This window comes from Astatotilapia calliptera, chromosome 2 (genome assembly GCF_900246225.1).
Source record: "Astatotilapia calliptera chromosome 2, fAstCal1.2, whole genome shotgun sequence".
NCBI classification, from domain to species: Eukaryota; Metazoa; Chordata; class Actinopteri; order Cichliformes; family Cichlidae; genus Astatotilapia; species Astatotilapia calliptera.
The window spans coordinates 25,635,546-25,652,122 of record NC_039303.1 but is presented as its reverse complement, the minus strand read 5'-3'; the positions used below and the strand labels follow the sequence as shown (position 1 = coordinate 25,652,122).

At 42.5% G+C, this 16,577-nt stretch overlaps 1 protein-coding gene across 1 annotated transcript in view; it reads right to left on the bottom strand.

The window, feature by feature from the left end:
* flt4 (fms related receptor tyrosine kinase 4) overlaps nucleotides 1–11,904 on the bottom strand; it is a 47,185-nt gene extending 35,281 nt beyond the window's left edge. The window contains exon 1 of the mRNA XM_026190106.1: nucleotides 11,489–11,904. Coding sequence (XP_026045891.1) covers nucleotides 11,489–11,546 — 58 coding nt within the window. The 5' untranslated portion in view covers nucleotides 11,547–11,904. The remainder of the gene's footprint in view (nucleotides 1–11,488) is intronic.
* Nucleotides 11,905–16,577: the final 4,673 nt, after the last annotated feature.

Here is a 16,577-nt window from a genome sequence, read left to right as displayed (position 1 = left end):
GTGTCTTGTCATGATAATAAACACTTTTTCCTGGTTTGAGCTTACATGCTGCTTTTCATGGCAGACTGCAATGACAATCACTCATTTATCTGGGTATGCCTTAAACTGTGAAGAACAGAAAGGTTAATGGTCACCGTGTATTGCAAGAGCTGTGTTCCTGAACAAGAGCTTCAGCTGGAGGACAGTCAGTGGGTGGACAGTGAGTAATCTGAGTTATCCTTCAGTACACAAGGCTTCAAGCTTCCTAAAGAAAAATGAGTGTCTCAGTTATGTCTAGTTTGTCTTTAATTTGCTTTTATTTAACTGGTGTTAGCACCTGGGCGACAGTTTAAATTAGTTTTAAATTGTTTCTGGCCACTTCTTTTTTAAGTCATGGCTTATGTATAATGCATTTGCTGACATTAAATGCAGCCATTTGTGTGAGACACACAGTCTTTTATGTCCTGTGTCATTGCGTTGTAATACAGCAACTAATACAGGGCACATTGCATTGCTTGATAATGTCAGTGTAACTGACAAAAAAAAGGTCAGGCAAATGTGGTGTTCAAGTTACAGATCAGCTAACTCATCTCCAAATTTAACATGAAGTCACATTAGCTGATGAACACCTGGAGCTTCATAAAGTCCAACTACTTGTACACAAGTTCAGCTGCTCGTTAATGCAATTATCAAATTAGCCAATCAGTTGGCAGCAACGAAATACATTTATGCATGCAGACATGGACCTGATTAACTTCAAACTGAGCATCCGAATGGAGAAGAAAGGCCATTTAAGTGAGATGTGGGGCTGGTCTGAGTATTTAAGAAACTACTGACCTACTGGGATTTTCCCAGCAACCATCTTAAGGGTTTACGGAGTCTGAAAAAAAAGAAAATACAGAGAGAGAGAGGCAGTTTTCTCTGCAAAAATTCTTTGTTGATATCAGAGGTCAAAGGAGAATAACCAGACTGCTTCAAGCTGATAGGATGGCAACAGGAACTCATTATAGCCAAATTATGCAGAAGAGCATCTCTGAATGCACAGCACGTTGTACTTTAAAGCAGATGGGCTAGAAGACCACACCATGCGCCCACTCCTGTCAACTAAAAATAAGCAGCTGAGGCTACTATTCACACAGGCTCACCAAAATTAGACAGTAGAAGATTTGAAAAACATTGCCTGGTCTGATTTGGGGTCAGAATTTGGAATAAACAACATGAAAGCGTGGATCCAACCTGCCCTGACAGTTAGTTCAGTGTACTCGAGTGGCCTCCACAGTCAGCAGATCTCAATCCAACAGACCACCTTTGGGATGTGTTGGAGCAGAAGATTCACTTCATGGATGTGCAGCTGACAAATCTGCATCGACTGTGTGATGCTTTCAAAAATCTCCGAGGAATGTTTCCAGCACCTTCTTGAATTCAGGGAACACTCGAGACCAACCAGCACTAACACATCGTAACTGATGAAGAGGCCAGTGCGTGTATATTTTAAATGTAAAACACAATAACACACATGTTAACACTTTTTTTCTAACTGCTACAGAAACTGGAGATTGAACCGCTGACCTTCCAATTAGTGAACAATGTGCACTCCCTCCCAAACCGCAGCCGCCCACACAGGCATACAAAATTAAATACAGACATATAGAGAATGGTTAACAGCGATGTACACTTTAGTAGGTTTGCTGGAAAATGTGTTGGATCGTGCCAAATCATTGGTATAAATCATTTTCGCAGATGATTGTATGTCGAAACCCTATTCGGAATGACTCCCTGGCCTGAAACAGCAAAATGAGTGGTGATTGGCCCATTTACAAGCACCTTACAAATGTGAACACGGACAGAGAGCCAGAAAAATATTTCAAGCCTGGTTCCCCTCTTTCCCATGCATTCCAGCTGGTGGTGCAGAGATAAGCAGCAGCTTCGGGAGATTAGCCTCGACCAACAAATATCACAGTAATTTCATGCTGGATTCTGTTATCTAATGATTACACATGATATAAACACATAACATTAGATTTATAAATGACTTCAGGCACTTAAGTGTTGTGTTTACATGCTCTCATAGAGACAGGCTAATTCCGAGCCTCCTTTATGTCTGAAGCAGCTGAAGTGACAGCGACTCGATGACTTTAGAAACCTTGTGATTCGGCTCACCGACTTCTCGGTATCTGACACTCTGATCACCAGGGCTTGTCAAAAATAATTAAATTCTGTCTTCAAGACTTGCAGAAGATTTAACCTCCTCACTGACAGTCATTTGACATGGCTTTGTAACAGAGAAGCAGCTCACTCAACATGTCCTTGTAAAGAAACCTAACATTTCTCTTGAGAAAATAGAATTTCTCTCTTGTTTTGTGAAAACCCATTCTTAGATTAGTTTAAAAGATTTGTAAAAGAGAAGAAATAATAGGCATAAAAAAAATATTAAAAAAGCAAAAAAAGTTCCATCCATGTTTGACATCAGCCATATAAAGGGATATGGTTACACCGGCCGGATGACTTCCCAAAGCAGGCCCCTCTGATTTTCTACAAGATGGAAGTCCCAGATGTATATATGTGAGCTCTGCGCCAGAAGTCAAACACTTGCAAGGACAACTGTGTCTGTTTACTCCACAAGTGCCATTGGGCCTCGCTTTGATGTGCCAGCCTCCTAACTGGTTGACAGGGAGGAAAGAAGTGCAACTGGTTTCCTGTCAAATAAAATCTGTAAACAGCATTTTATTAATTCGAAAGACTCAGAATGCCTAACGGGCCATAAAACGTCTGCATCCCAGTGTTTTGCAGCAATTTCCAGCTTTGAATACAAAGAAAAAGGATCTTAATAATGCTGGAAAAGTTTAATTTATTTGGGACACTTGCAGATGCACAGCAAAGCTTATTAGGCTTGGTTTACATTAGAACAGCAAAATCATATGCATGCTTGATTGCACAGCATGCTAGAGCCAGCCAGGTCCAATTGTTTCCTGCCTTCGCATTTCCAGCCTGATTTTCACCCATATCATTCAGCTCAATGTAATCTTATTTGCATTATGCCAAATCACAACAGATGTCATTTCAGGGGGCACTTGACATAATAAGGTCAAGCTCTCTCACAATATTTCAGAGAGAAGCCTACTGCACGGCTTCCTTTGATTATAGCAACAACGGGGGGAAAAATTCCCTTTTATTAAGAGGAAACCTGTGCGCACAGCAGAAATCCATAAATCAAAAAAATGTGTGTTTCAAATCTCTTGTTCCCATTTGTGTTTCCCCTACTGATGGCTGAGAGCTCAACAGAAGCAGTACATCAGTGTGATTTCTCTTTCTCGTGCAGAAAACAAGAAGAATTTCCAGATAATCAAAGTTCCAGGGGCAACATTACATCCAAATGTACTACGTTTGCAAGATGAACTGCAGAACTGCTGAAGTTAGTGGACCTACGGTAATTCATACACACTGGATTTTTAACCCATTTAAAAGCCTCTTGATATGCGCACTCACATTTTATTTGCTGACCTCTCTGCAGGCTCACATTGGGAGTTTTTGTCACATTTACGCAATACTGAATGTGGGCTTCCTATAGTCTGTGAAGGACACCTGCTGACTAGATAAATCACACACAGAGAGAAAGCTTCAGTGCCATAGGGCACTTTAAGCCAGTTAAAAATGTAAAGCTTCTCTGAGAATCAGGCGGATGCAAGGCAGGCGGGATTCGTGGGCATTAAAGGCGAGTAGGCGTGAAGATGAGCCCTTCTCTCTTTCGCTCTCTCTCCTCAGGAGCGACACAGGGCGCTCGTGTGAAAAGCAAAGCGGTGTTTTTCACTGCGAGCAAATTTCCTGTTTTCTTTATCATATTCACGCGTCTCCCGCTTCCCGTTTTCATGGACACTAAAGATGATTTTGCCGTCAGCGTTTTCCTCTCCCCTCTGTAGTTTTGTTTCTGATCAGTCACATGACAGGAACAGGAAAAGAGGAACCATTTGCAAACAAATAACTTGTCAGACTCTTAGTTTTAGCACACAGGAGTGACTCAAGGGAATTTAAAAATAAAGTCTTTCACAGATATAATGATTATGGTAAGGCGTGTGCGGAGTCGCTGTGTGGTTATATAAAATATCCATGAGCAAAGTTCCAATGGAAATTCAGTTTAGATTTAATTACAGTAATAAAAAAAGGAAAGCGAAACACACATGAAAAGAATGTACAAAATGTTTCAACTTTTTTTGGTGGCGAGGGTTAAAATTAAGAGCAGCTTGAGGATGCAGCTACACTGTTACTGTGTTACTGGCTGAGGTCCAAGGCTAGAGGGCTCTGAAATAGCACCATATATCTGCCGAAGGACGGGAGGCCAAGCAGGCCACGGAGCAGACCTGCACTTTGGATGTGAAGTCAGTCAGCCACGGGCTCTGACACGCTTCCCTCTCTCCCTCTCTCTCCCAGCTTCCTCTGTCATCTGGACACAAGGCCGGGCCAAATCCAGGCGACTGGCTGACTGGCAGCCTGGCTTTGATTTCATTGTTACTACATAGGTGGATGACATCCACCACATCCCTGTCCTCTCCACTGCTGGGGGAGAAAAAGCCTTTCCAACATCCTGCCAGAGGAGGGCTGCAAACATAAGGATGCCACGGCAAGCCATCTGGGCCAGCTTCCTATGTTTAAAACCTCTGACCCTGACTAAACCTTCCTGTACCTGCCACACAGGCACACCGGACAGCTCAACTCTTCCTTTGCAGCAGTGACTCTTTTTTTTTTTTTTTTTTTTTGGCTTGTCATCATTATTATAACTGAGATATTGCTTCCTCCACTGAGAAGGGAAGCAAGTACATTCTGGTAAATGCTCTGCCCCTGTTTCTGGCAATGATGATTTTGTGTGGAAGAATCTAAAATGTTCCTTTTACAACTAGCTGTACAAAAAGAAAGAATGCCAACATTAGTGCCAAAGATTAGCACAATCCAGCCCTGCTGTGATGGCTTGCATGCTCATAAAAATCACGCTGTGCCTCTTTAGAAGCCAAATGTTAAGGAGCTTCATTGCTGTGCTCGTTACCTGATTCGTGCAGACTCGGGCCATAAACAAGTCTCTGCTGCTGTCGTGTCAGATCTCCCGGCAAACTAAATCACCGCGGCAGCTTAAGATGCCGGAGAAAAGAAGGGCAAAGTAGGGAGTACTGGGTCAGCAATTATGGTGCTGAGTGCCTAAAGGGAGGGAAGCTGGCAATTTCCTCAGGCTTTGCCAATAGACCCTTTCCCATGAACCTCAAGTGACCTCCAATGCACAGCAAGTACTCTGAGTGACCAATAATATGCTACACGGACAAGTCACAACCCTAAACCCGCACAGCTGCCCGAGCCTGAGCAGCAGTTTGAAAGTAATAGCGATGGCGACTCTAGCTAGAATTACGAGGGCTCCAAATTATGTTTGTCTCTAAGCAACAGAGGCACTTTGGAGTGCTGTAATATAACTGCGATACAGGCACTGCGTCCGAGGAGCCGGTCTCTGCCTTTAGAGGTATCAGGCCACGGATGCCACAAAGGAAGAATTTTCCTCCTGCGCCTCACAACATAACTTACAATAAATGTCGTCACTGCCTCGTATGGCTGTTGGATCCCATGCAATTACTTTTGCATTAGCGTGTCATGACAATTTGTGAAGTCAACACATTTGTAGCTGTGAACTGAAACCCCCTGATTATTCTGGACTCTCTCATTTGATCATCAACCTGTCGCCCCGTAGAATGACACCCAGCTGACACGACAGATTGTGCACGACTCCTCACAATTGTTTTTATTTTTAATGTCGATTAACAACGGCAGTGACACAGCACTCACTCGTGCAGTTGTATAAGCTCTTCACCCTCCATGGGTGGCTCTGTACACTCAGAGACTCACAGTTCAAGTATTCAGCCATCAAAGCGTCGCTAAAATGCTGTCCTTGTGATGGACTGCAACATGAAACTCAGGCCTGGGTGAACATGAGAGACAGGAGGAAAATCAATAGGTGAAACCTCCTCTGCACAGTAATTATTCAAAGTGTGGTGAGATTTTTTTTTTTAAAGAGTGCAAAGAAAATAGAGCCCACTGAAACATTTCATTTGCACAGCAGGGGCACTGAAATGACCATGGAGATATGGTTCTGAAAAATCCCTTCATGGCCATTTGTATAACTTCTCTTTTTCATACGACAACTCTATTGATTTTGAAAAGGTGCTACAATAAGGGCCGAATAACCAAGAATAACCATTATTTTCTTGTGGTGGGTCAATGGAACCATTCATACAACAAGACAAAGGCTGATTTTTCTCTTTTTTGATTGTTAACACACAATTATCTGTCAGTTTATACATCACCAACTGAGTGCAACATGATGAAAGTACTGATTAATTTTCTTTTTGAACTGTTTTGACATCACCTGTGGCTTTGTAGCAATTATTTAGCTACGAAGTGGGTCACAACCTCCCTCTTATCAAGGCAATCTGTTAACCCATCAGCTAGCTGACTCTGGGAGCAACAGCCAATATTTTTGGGCTTCCAATGTATCAGGATGTCCGGACGGTGGACACCGGATGGCTGATTCATATTCCTGTTCCATCTGTCGGTCTCTGCATGCACATGTGACGATTACAGCTACATGTAGAAATGACAAGTACTTTAAAACCAGAGAAAGCTTCTGGTACCAAAAATCTCGTCCCTTGCCTACAGACTGCAGACTGAATGCTGTAGACTGCTCCTTAGATTGTCCGTGTGGGCCTATTTGTGTATGTATTTGGGTTTGTTGTTTGTTTAAATACATTTTAATATGTTAATGACCTTTTTTTATGCCTGCAAACAACTGAACTAAAACTCTATTGGCAATTTGGAAGTTGGAATGGCAAAGTCTTTTCCCATCTCGTAAATGGATTGACATTTAAGTGTTTTTATAGTATTATTAACATCTCCATGCCACATTTACACATTCACAGACATTCATGTAGTGCTTTATACAACATATGAAGCATGCTTATCTCTCAAACATACACACTGATAAACGCTTTTGGGCATTTTGGGGTTCAATATTTTGCCCAAACACACTCACAGCCAAGACTGTAGGCAGCAGGGGTGCTGCGGATGCTAGGGCGCCCCCTGTTGCAAAAGGCAGACATCACCAGAGCCACTGAATGGAAGAGTCCGTACCACAAAGATGAAAAAGGTCCAATGGGCCTTTCTCTTTCTTACAGCAATGGCGGATCATGGAGTCTCACGATAGTTCCAAAAGTTAGCAACACACGCTAGTCGCACCATAGAGATATAGCAGCACAGACGTTTTTTAAAACGTAAGAAACAAGTTAAAAAACTAGTCTGCTTGTTATCAGAACACATTCCAACTGTCCACTAAACCTTTGTGAACTTTGACCCCCTGCTAACATGACTCTGACTTACTCAGAGGCTTTGCCCATAACCAGCTAAATATGCTCAGACTCTGAACAGGAGTGTGCCTCAAGAGTAAAATTAATTTCTGAGTGTAAATTTGGAGGTTTATAACCTGCACCCAGATGAAGGCAACTTTTGGCTTATTATGAGCTGCTGATGAGCAGTTTAATATTATAATTAAGCAATAATTGCAATATATATAATATAATATAATTTTATACCTTAGACTCTAGTACCCCGTCGCCTGCCTGCCTGCCTAATTCAGCACCCCCACCTTCAAGGCCCTTCCCACGGCTGATTTAGACTTGTGCAGTGAATCTTTGGACAGCCTACGACATAACCTACGTAAATGGCCAATGCTGTTGCCAGCACTCATCCTTGTGCGTGTGTGATATGTTAGTTTCCTTGTGATTGTGTTCCGGTGTTTTATATGCCAGCCACAATAGAAACAAATAAAATACTGGGATGTTTTATTCCTCCCGGGCCCCCGCTCTTTGTTGTGGTTAGTTTTGGTTTTTGATGGGTTTTAAAATTGTTTTTATTTTATTTTTTTTGGAGGCAAACATATTTGTCTCTCAACTTTTTTCCACTTCCTTGTCATTTTCCTCACGTCCGTTCCAATTTTTGATTTCCGTTCTGCAATCTCCCTCCAGGAATTTGATGAAACGTGAGTCCTTATGTTAAGGCAGCGATTATGATTCCCTTAGTTCCCTCAGTTACTCTTCCATTGAGCTGGACATCAGGTTGTGGCATAAGTAGTGCTGTAGGGTTTCAGAGGGGTCTACGATTATGACCCACCTGTGGTGTAAATTTAAAATAGAGGTATAAATCCCCCAATAATCCCCTGTCACATTGGAGGACAGGCGATCAAACTACTTCATGAGCCACGTGGGAGTGGGCTATTCATTTTCCCAACTGGGCTTCATGAGAAACTGGTATTGTTGTGGAGGGCTACACCAATAAACTTGTAAAAAGATAACATTAACACTGAGCTAAACTGAGTTCAGCTTATTGGCCCAGGTTTTCATGTGGGCCCTTAAGAAAATCATTTTTGCCACCCCCGATAGTCGCCCCCATGTGTGCAAATGTCCAATTAATAATGAAGATGTGCACCACATACAGAGTAAAAGGGAAAAATTCAAAAGTGGCTAATAACATTCAAAATGGGTGGTGAGGCTGGTCATTGTATTATCTCACAGCAGCATTACTATACTATATTTTTACATGAAAAGCATGTGCGGATCGTTGAAGTGACTAAAGCTCATCTTCACAGAGACGGAGCTTTTATCAAATCTCATGGCATCCCGATCGGTTGTGATCGGTTGTTAGTGAGATGTTGCCTCCAAAACCACTAACGTCACTCTTAAGGTGGTATTAGAAATGTCGGGGTATCACCAGAGCTCTTGGGATTTTGTGCTATGACAGCTGATCCAAGAGAAGATAACGAATGAAATTCAAAAATATCAACAAAGAGACAAAATAGTTGAATAGAAAAGTGGCGCCTCTCCAAAAGTTAATGGTTCTCTTTAGTTATTTAGATGTTTACATCGGGACCAGAATGGTGGCCACTGGATACTGCAAAGCAATGCAACTAGCATGACTAGAAACTGGGCATTGAAAACATGCAGGGGTCAGATATTTGAAAACAAAAATACCACAGATGGTTTCCATCAACTGTCTAACACCAACTTGGACACATATTTGGCCTCTGATTCAGATTCCTGGTGTTGAAAGAGCTTATCTCTCAGTTCTAGCTGTATTTGGGGTATTTGCGCTTTAGCATAATGAGAAAGTGAGTGACCAGAGCCCCAAATGCCCAGGGGGCCTCACTGCTCCATGCCAGCGATGAGTGAGCCACTGGACTCCTTATTTATTTGGACTTTACTGCAGCAGCAGCATTCCTCTCAGAGGAGGCTCTGTAGCTGACAGAACAAGATATTCAAGAACGGACACCATGGACCGCAGAGTCCTGAGGTTGAATCCTGAGATCAGCACTGAGAACCAGGAGGGGGTATTGTTAGCTAAAACAACTCAACCTCTATAAGGGTACAACTAGAATAATACCCAAAGTTGAGAGTCAGATTTCTGGGATGATCTGATCAAGCAGAGGTATGCGTACAGAAAACACTCTGCTAAAAGCAATATCAACACTGTGCACCCAAGACAGAGAGCAAGCCAAAGATCATTTGGCTCAGGAGCTCAGGTTTTCTTTTTTTGTTTTCTCTCTTTTTTCTCATATGTGGCTCATTTTGACTGGAAAGGGTTTAAAAAGCCACTTACGGCGCAACAAAATGAAGGAAATTATGAGGGGAGAATGAAGGAATCAGTGACTCGCTATTCATTCCAACGCTGTCAAACAGCAGCAGAAGTTTCCCCCGTGATGTCGTTCTTAAATAAGACAGAATTTCTTTGATGAATGTCTTTGCACTGCTGTAATTCAAACTAGAGGCAGAGCGTGAAAGCAAGATGGGACAAAATGACTCGGGCAGGAGCTTTTTTAAATGCAGCTGCTGCGTAGATTATCTGCTCTCCCCATCTTATGACAATGACTTCTGGGCTGGCGGGTCTACAATGGACTCACCTTTAATCTCTCCCTCTGATCATAATAAGGGCAAGTCTGTGATCTAGTTACAGTTACATCAAACTCAGAAATGGCTTTTTAATGTCACGCATTTGAGAAAGAAAGAAATCTGGGAAGTGTGGGGTTAGGAGGGTTAAGAAAATCCCTCAGGCCAAAGACGTGCATAATCTTTAAACACAAGACTTTGTTTTGTTGAATTTATTTGATGAGAGATTTTATAAGTGAGGCAGACACAGACAAAGATCTCTGATGTTTCTGTCTTGGATGCTGTTTCACGAGTGGGAAAAAAAGACAAGAAACACTTTGCTTTAACTCCACATCTCCAACACCTCAAGACCATATTTAGCCCTCAGCAAGTCTGGATCCTATATAAAGCAGCTGAGCATAACATGACGCTTGACTTGATTCCAGTCTGAAGTGATTTCAAAAAGCAGCAATTCTGAGCTTCAAACTGCCATCTTTCTCCCACCTCTCCGCTTCAGAGTGTCAATCAATCCCGTAAGTTCCCACTGTGAGACTTGAAAAATGCCTCCAGGTTAGTTCTTCGACATTCTGTTTCATTTTTATGCTTTCTGTACCAGTTGAGAAGCAGAGGGCCTCTGTATGGATGAACACCCTGCAGAGTAGGCTCGTAAGATGAGAAAAACATTATACAGAGCTTTAAAAATTCAAAGGTCACATTTTTTTTGATGGGAATGAAAACTCGGGTTTGGTTCTTGTTCTCAGTGGATTCATGTGACCCAACCGGCACAGCTCATCCACATCCACATGCAGTCATTTATGGAAAGCTGCGAGCATTCTCGGCTGTAGATGTTTCATACATCTAATTTAAACCGTGCATAGAGGACCAGCGTGCTTTAGATTATTTAGACACAGCCTGGCTGAACTTGTTTGACTTTAAGACACACAATTGACAATGGAAGACATGTGCAGGCAGAGCTTTTTGCTTGCCACAAAAAAAAAACCAAAAACCAGAAGATTGCAGAGAAAAGCTCTGGACCCTCACCGACATATGGGAGCCCAGTGAGCTCTACACACACAACTGATGCAAAGTCACTAAAAGTCAGCTCAGCTGAATCCTCTGGTGTTTTTGTATCTCCTGAGATTAAGGCACCATCGATTAACAGCTACATCTTCATCAAACAGAACAACAACATGCCTCCCCCTAGTGCCTATCTGCATGTAGACTTGTTGAGTCTTACACCCTACCAAAAGATGTGCACTCTTAGTGTTTGTCAAAAGGACTGATTAAAAGTGGGTTAAAGTTTTTACGCATAAACTTTGCAGCTAATAACACGCTGATAACACGGGAAGTAGCCCCTACGCACAAATGCGCACAATTAACATCCACCTGGCTTCGTTCAAACCTCGAGTAAAACTTAAAGCAACTTAAATTAAAAACTCAATCCACCTCACAGCAGAGGAAAGCCGGTGTAAACCTAGAGTGCAACACCTCACTTTGTTTTTCCGTTTAAATAAAGTTGCGCTCAAAACTTCCACCGTGACTCATTGCGTTATGAGATGTCTCCTCACCTGAGGCGTATGCTAGTCCAATCCAAGTCCGACAGAACAGCATAAAGTCTGTCTTCATCTCCAGATCTCCGGTCCAGAAGTGCACAAGCTTGAGCTGAGTTTCTCTCTCTTTAAATTTTTTTTTTTTAGAAGAATAAAAGAAAAAGGACAGGTTGGTTTTAACAGGCTCTTAGTGGAGAAGCTGGTTTCAATGAAGGTCCTTGGGTGGGGTTAAGGGGGGGAAACTCAGGTGAACGCTGTCTGTCTGTGGGCTGCTTTGCGCAGAGAGGACATAGCCGAAGTGCTGAGGAAAAGGAAAAGCACACACACACCACACACACAATTTCCCCCCTCGTTTAGTTTAAAAGGATGCATAAGGCACTGAATGGGATTTTCAACGATTTCCCTTTCCTTTGCTCGTGACGGGAGCGCATCCACATCCACCCACCCAGTTCATAAAACAAGCTGGAGAGGGGTGTGAGCGTGTGAGGTGGTGTGTACGGGCTAGGGAGGTGGGGTGTGGAGGGTCAGCCAAACATCCATGACAAAGTTCCTTCCTGCAAAGTCTTGCGTTTCATCCCGCTGTATTAAAGACTTTTAGAACTGCGGATAATAACTGTGGAGGATAATAAAAACGTGCAATAAGAGCACTGCAATATTGGAGCTGTGGGTTTTCCCATTTGTTGCGTTGCTGCAGAACCGTTTGGCATTGATTTTCTGTCATGGATTTTTCCCAAAGCATTTAAAGTCGTCCTGACACCTAAATAGCTTAGCAGGTAATCCTAATACCATCAGAAATTCTTACAAAGCCACCACGGGAGCACTGCAGTCACCACAGGAAGGAAACAAATGCCACTGCGAGATAAAGCAACAGAGGCAGCCTGCAGACAAATATAAGAATGTAAGAAGGAATGGTATTTTTGATGTATCAAAAATAGGCTCAAATTTCAAAAATGTTTTTAAATCCTTCTGACACCAAACTGTCAATGCAGTTTTATGTGTTTAGGTCAAATGCTGGTTGTTAATTTGATGTAAAGGAAAGATCTCTTCTGGCATGCTTCTGGACACAAATTCTTCCTCACGTTAAACAAACATAAGCTGAGGGAGTGCCTCTCTATTAAGTCTCCGTAATAACTCATCCAACGGGTCAGATGTAAGTAATGATGCCTCCAAGACTAAACTGCACAGAGTTTCTTCCAGACTTGACCAAATCCTGTTAACCCCCACCACCCACTCATCCATCCTCCTCGGGGAGTCCTCAGAGTGTGAATAAAAGTCATGTACTAGGAGCACAACATGCCCGTAGCGAGCCGCTATCAGTCCCGTTTTATCGTACAGGGAGGGATTTGGAAAATTGAAAACCTGTGTACCATAAGTCAGAGAGGGCAGAAGGGGGTGTGCGCTTGTGTAATCATGCGCACGCACAGAGATGGGCCTTCGGGTGCAGGTGTGTGCTTTATCTGTGAACTGTCAGGGTCACCTTTGCGGTGGTCAGACAAACATCGTATGGAAAGTGCAGAATAATCAGCGCAAGTCCAGTGAGATATATATAATAATGTGCTGCTTCGCCACTTGGAAATCCATTACAGCATTAAAGTGTCTCCGGACTCCTCCCTTGCTGTGCCTTTAGAACAGTCCACACATTAAGCAGCAGCTGTTGATGAGACATATGAGAAATAATATTTTTCCTTGATATGAACATGGTGTGATTCCTCAGCTATGAAGAGCCTGACCTCAGGGAGAGAGCTGAATAACAGGGAGTCAAAAGATTATTGTTTGTTATTGTGGGCATGCGTTTCCACTCCGGAGCCCTTACGGCAATCCACCTCTCTGACCTTAAAACACAATGTTGTGATTGAATGGTTGTAATTAAAATGTTCCCTCGGTTTCAGGCCGGCAGAGCCTTCGGCTTCACAGAAAAATAAACACACTAAATTGTGATGATAGCCTAACAAAGCGCTGTCCAGGGAGTTACTAAATCTCATTACGAATATAAAACAGATAATGTCATAAACAAACGAAAAACACTTGAACAGCCAATTCAATAAGAAATCCGCACACATAAGCCATTCAGGCAACAGCGATAGCAAACAATAGGCTTTACGCAGGATGGCACAATCGCCTCTGCTGTGTCAGATGAAAAGGTTTCAGTTTATAATTCGTCCGACCCCTGAGAGACAACCGAGGGCTCAAGGACTCGTCCTTGAAGTGCCAGCACTCCATCCGGCCCATCCTCAGGTCAGGAAACAGATTACAGCTCTACAACTACTATCATAGGAAGGATGTGGAGCAAGCGTGAAACCCTCTCGTTCTTTCGCCGAAGTTCATGCCCATGGGCCTCCACGCTACACTGCACTTTTGCCAAGCTACTTTGAAGAAGCTGTTACAGTTCAGCAGAGTTCCTTTGGGTTTCTTTTGATTGTGGTAGCCACCATTCTTAGCATTTGTAGATCATGCCGAGTTACGGTGCCCTCCTGACTGTAGGAGCAGCGCGGTTTGCATGTAAGTTATTTGCTATGTAATCAGGATAGCAGTGGGACAAGACAACTCTCACAGCTCAAGGCAGATCCAAACTTAAGTTTGAATCTCAATCTCAGATTTGTTTATTTGCAGCTTTTATCCTTCTTTGCTGAAACTTCTTGTAGACAACTTGATACAAATCACACAGGCTCATGCATAGACCTCCCCAAATCATTCAATTTAGTTTCATCTTATCAATACTTGTGATTTGGCGCTTATATTAAGCAACGATCAGACAAGCCCTTATGACAAAGAACTTGGCGACAGTGAGAAGGAAAAACTGCCTTTCAACAGGAAGAACGGTCCAGCAGAACCAGGCTCAGGGAGGGGCAGCAATCTGCCACGGCCTATCTACACTTTCTCTTGACTTAGCCACTCCATAATCATTCCCGTTCTTTATGAGGAGACATGGAAGGTATGCAGCTAATGTTGGGTATATTTATTTAAGATGGCACTGTGGTGCAATGGCTGTGTGGAGTTTGCATGTTCTCCCACCTGTGTCTATTATGTGTCTTCCTCCCACAGTCCAAAATTGGCCGTAGGTGTGGTGGTCTGAGTCTCTGTGTCACCTCTGTAGCCTTCTCCAGCGTATACTTTGCTTCTTGCCCTGTGACACCCAACCTAAATCCGGTAAATAAAGGAAAACAGCTGATAGATGTGCTCTAATAGAAATTTGACTTTAGTGTTTAGTATTTATACCACTTTCTACTTCTCCACTCTTTACTTGACTACATGTATCACAACCATATATCACATACAACCAGCAGATTAATCATTGAAAACTAAGAAAATAGTTTTTAATACAGCAGTATAATCCTGCTTGAGGGAGATTATTTATATTTAGGGGTCTGCTCTCATTAACTAACAATACTTAAGTGAGATTTTAAATTCAGACTTTTATTTGTAACAGATTGATTTCATCATGTGGTTTTAGTGCTTCTCCATCCATCCATTCGCTTCCGCTTATCCTTTTCAGGGTCGCGGGGGGCGCTGGAGCCTATCCCAGCTGTCATAGGGCGAGAGGCAGGGTACACCCTGGACAGATCGCCAGTCTGTCGCAGGGCTAACACACAGGGACAGACAATCATTCACACTCACATTCATTCACACCTAGTGGCAATTTGGATTATCCAATTAACCTATCCCCACAAGTTGCATGTCTTTGGACGGTGGGAGGAAGCCGGAGTACCCGGAGGGAACCCACGCAAACACGGGGAGAACATGCAAACTCCACACAGAAAGACCCCGGCCTGATGTTGGAATTGAACTCAGGACCTTCTTGCTGTGCGGCAACAGTGCTAACCACCGTGCCACCGTGCTGCCCAATGTTTTAGTGCTTCTATTTAAGTAAATATAAGAAGTAGGCGTAAACGTTTCCACCATGATGGGGATAAAGTTCTTCTTTGGTCTGCGCCAAACATCCCTGTTGTTACTGTGACTGAGCACTTCTTATCTTTGATTTGAGTGTCCAGGTCACATCTTTCTTTCCCTTTGTCTCCCTTTATCAAATTGTCGCTTTGGTTTAATCTTCCTTTTAGACAGTAAATCCAAGGTCAAATTTCTGTAGTCTTTCTCGTGAATGCCCTTTGACACCAAACAACTAGAAAGAGTTACAGTACTTTCAGATTCTGCTTTACTTCCCATCAATGTCGGTGTTCCCTTTTTTTTTCTCCTGTCCTTTTTCCTTTTTTGGAGTGGTCATTGACGCAGAAACTGGCAGCTATTTGAAAGCTACGCCACTTGTGGAAGATTTTTCTTACAGTGGAATGATTTATTTCAAATTATTTTTGAATCCCTCGCTGCTCGAGGGCATTCACAATCGAATTTTTTCCCTGAAGATCTTGGAGAGCTCTTTAGATGTTGGCATGTCGATATGAACAGATTTGAACAGCTAAGAGAACAGCAGAGGTTAGATAGTTCAAGTTGTTATGAAAAGGACTTATTAATATTAATATGTTTTGACTTTTTCCACCACTGTTATTCAGTTGCAACTGAATATGTTAAAAAGGTCAATAATTTCCAGAGGGTGTACTTCCTTTTTCACAAAACTAAAACTGAAGCAGATTTAAGAGGAAATGGCGAGGAAAGCTAGAAGTAATGACTTTTTGCATAATTGCATTTCTCAAGTTTTAATAATAAAATATTAAATAGTGTCGCTTTGAGCTACATAGGATACCCAAAGGCTCTGTAGAGCTGAGCGTCCCATTAAACAGACTGGCCACTGTTTAGCTCTATTACCATTACATTGCTTAACATGTTTTAATTACAATAAGAAACATCTTGTAGTATATAGATGTATATCACACCCAAAAGGCACAAATGTGTTCCACAGAGTCAAACAGAATGACCTGTAAAGAAGAGAAAAACAAGAATGTAAAAGGTTTACTTCATAATTTACGGCAATTTTGCTAAATCTGAACACATACATAAAAGAAAGTGTGTGATAAAAGCATGATGAATGCATATTCCGTGTAGCTGCTGTGCAGAAAAACAGTTCCCCCACCGGTCTAGTTTATTGTGCCACTTTCCCAATCAGGAGGCGCAGGCAGCAGCATCCTGCTTCAGCAGCCCCCTGAGGCCTGTCCAGGAG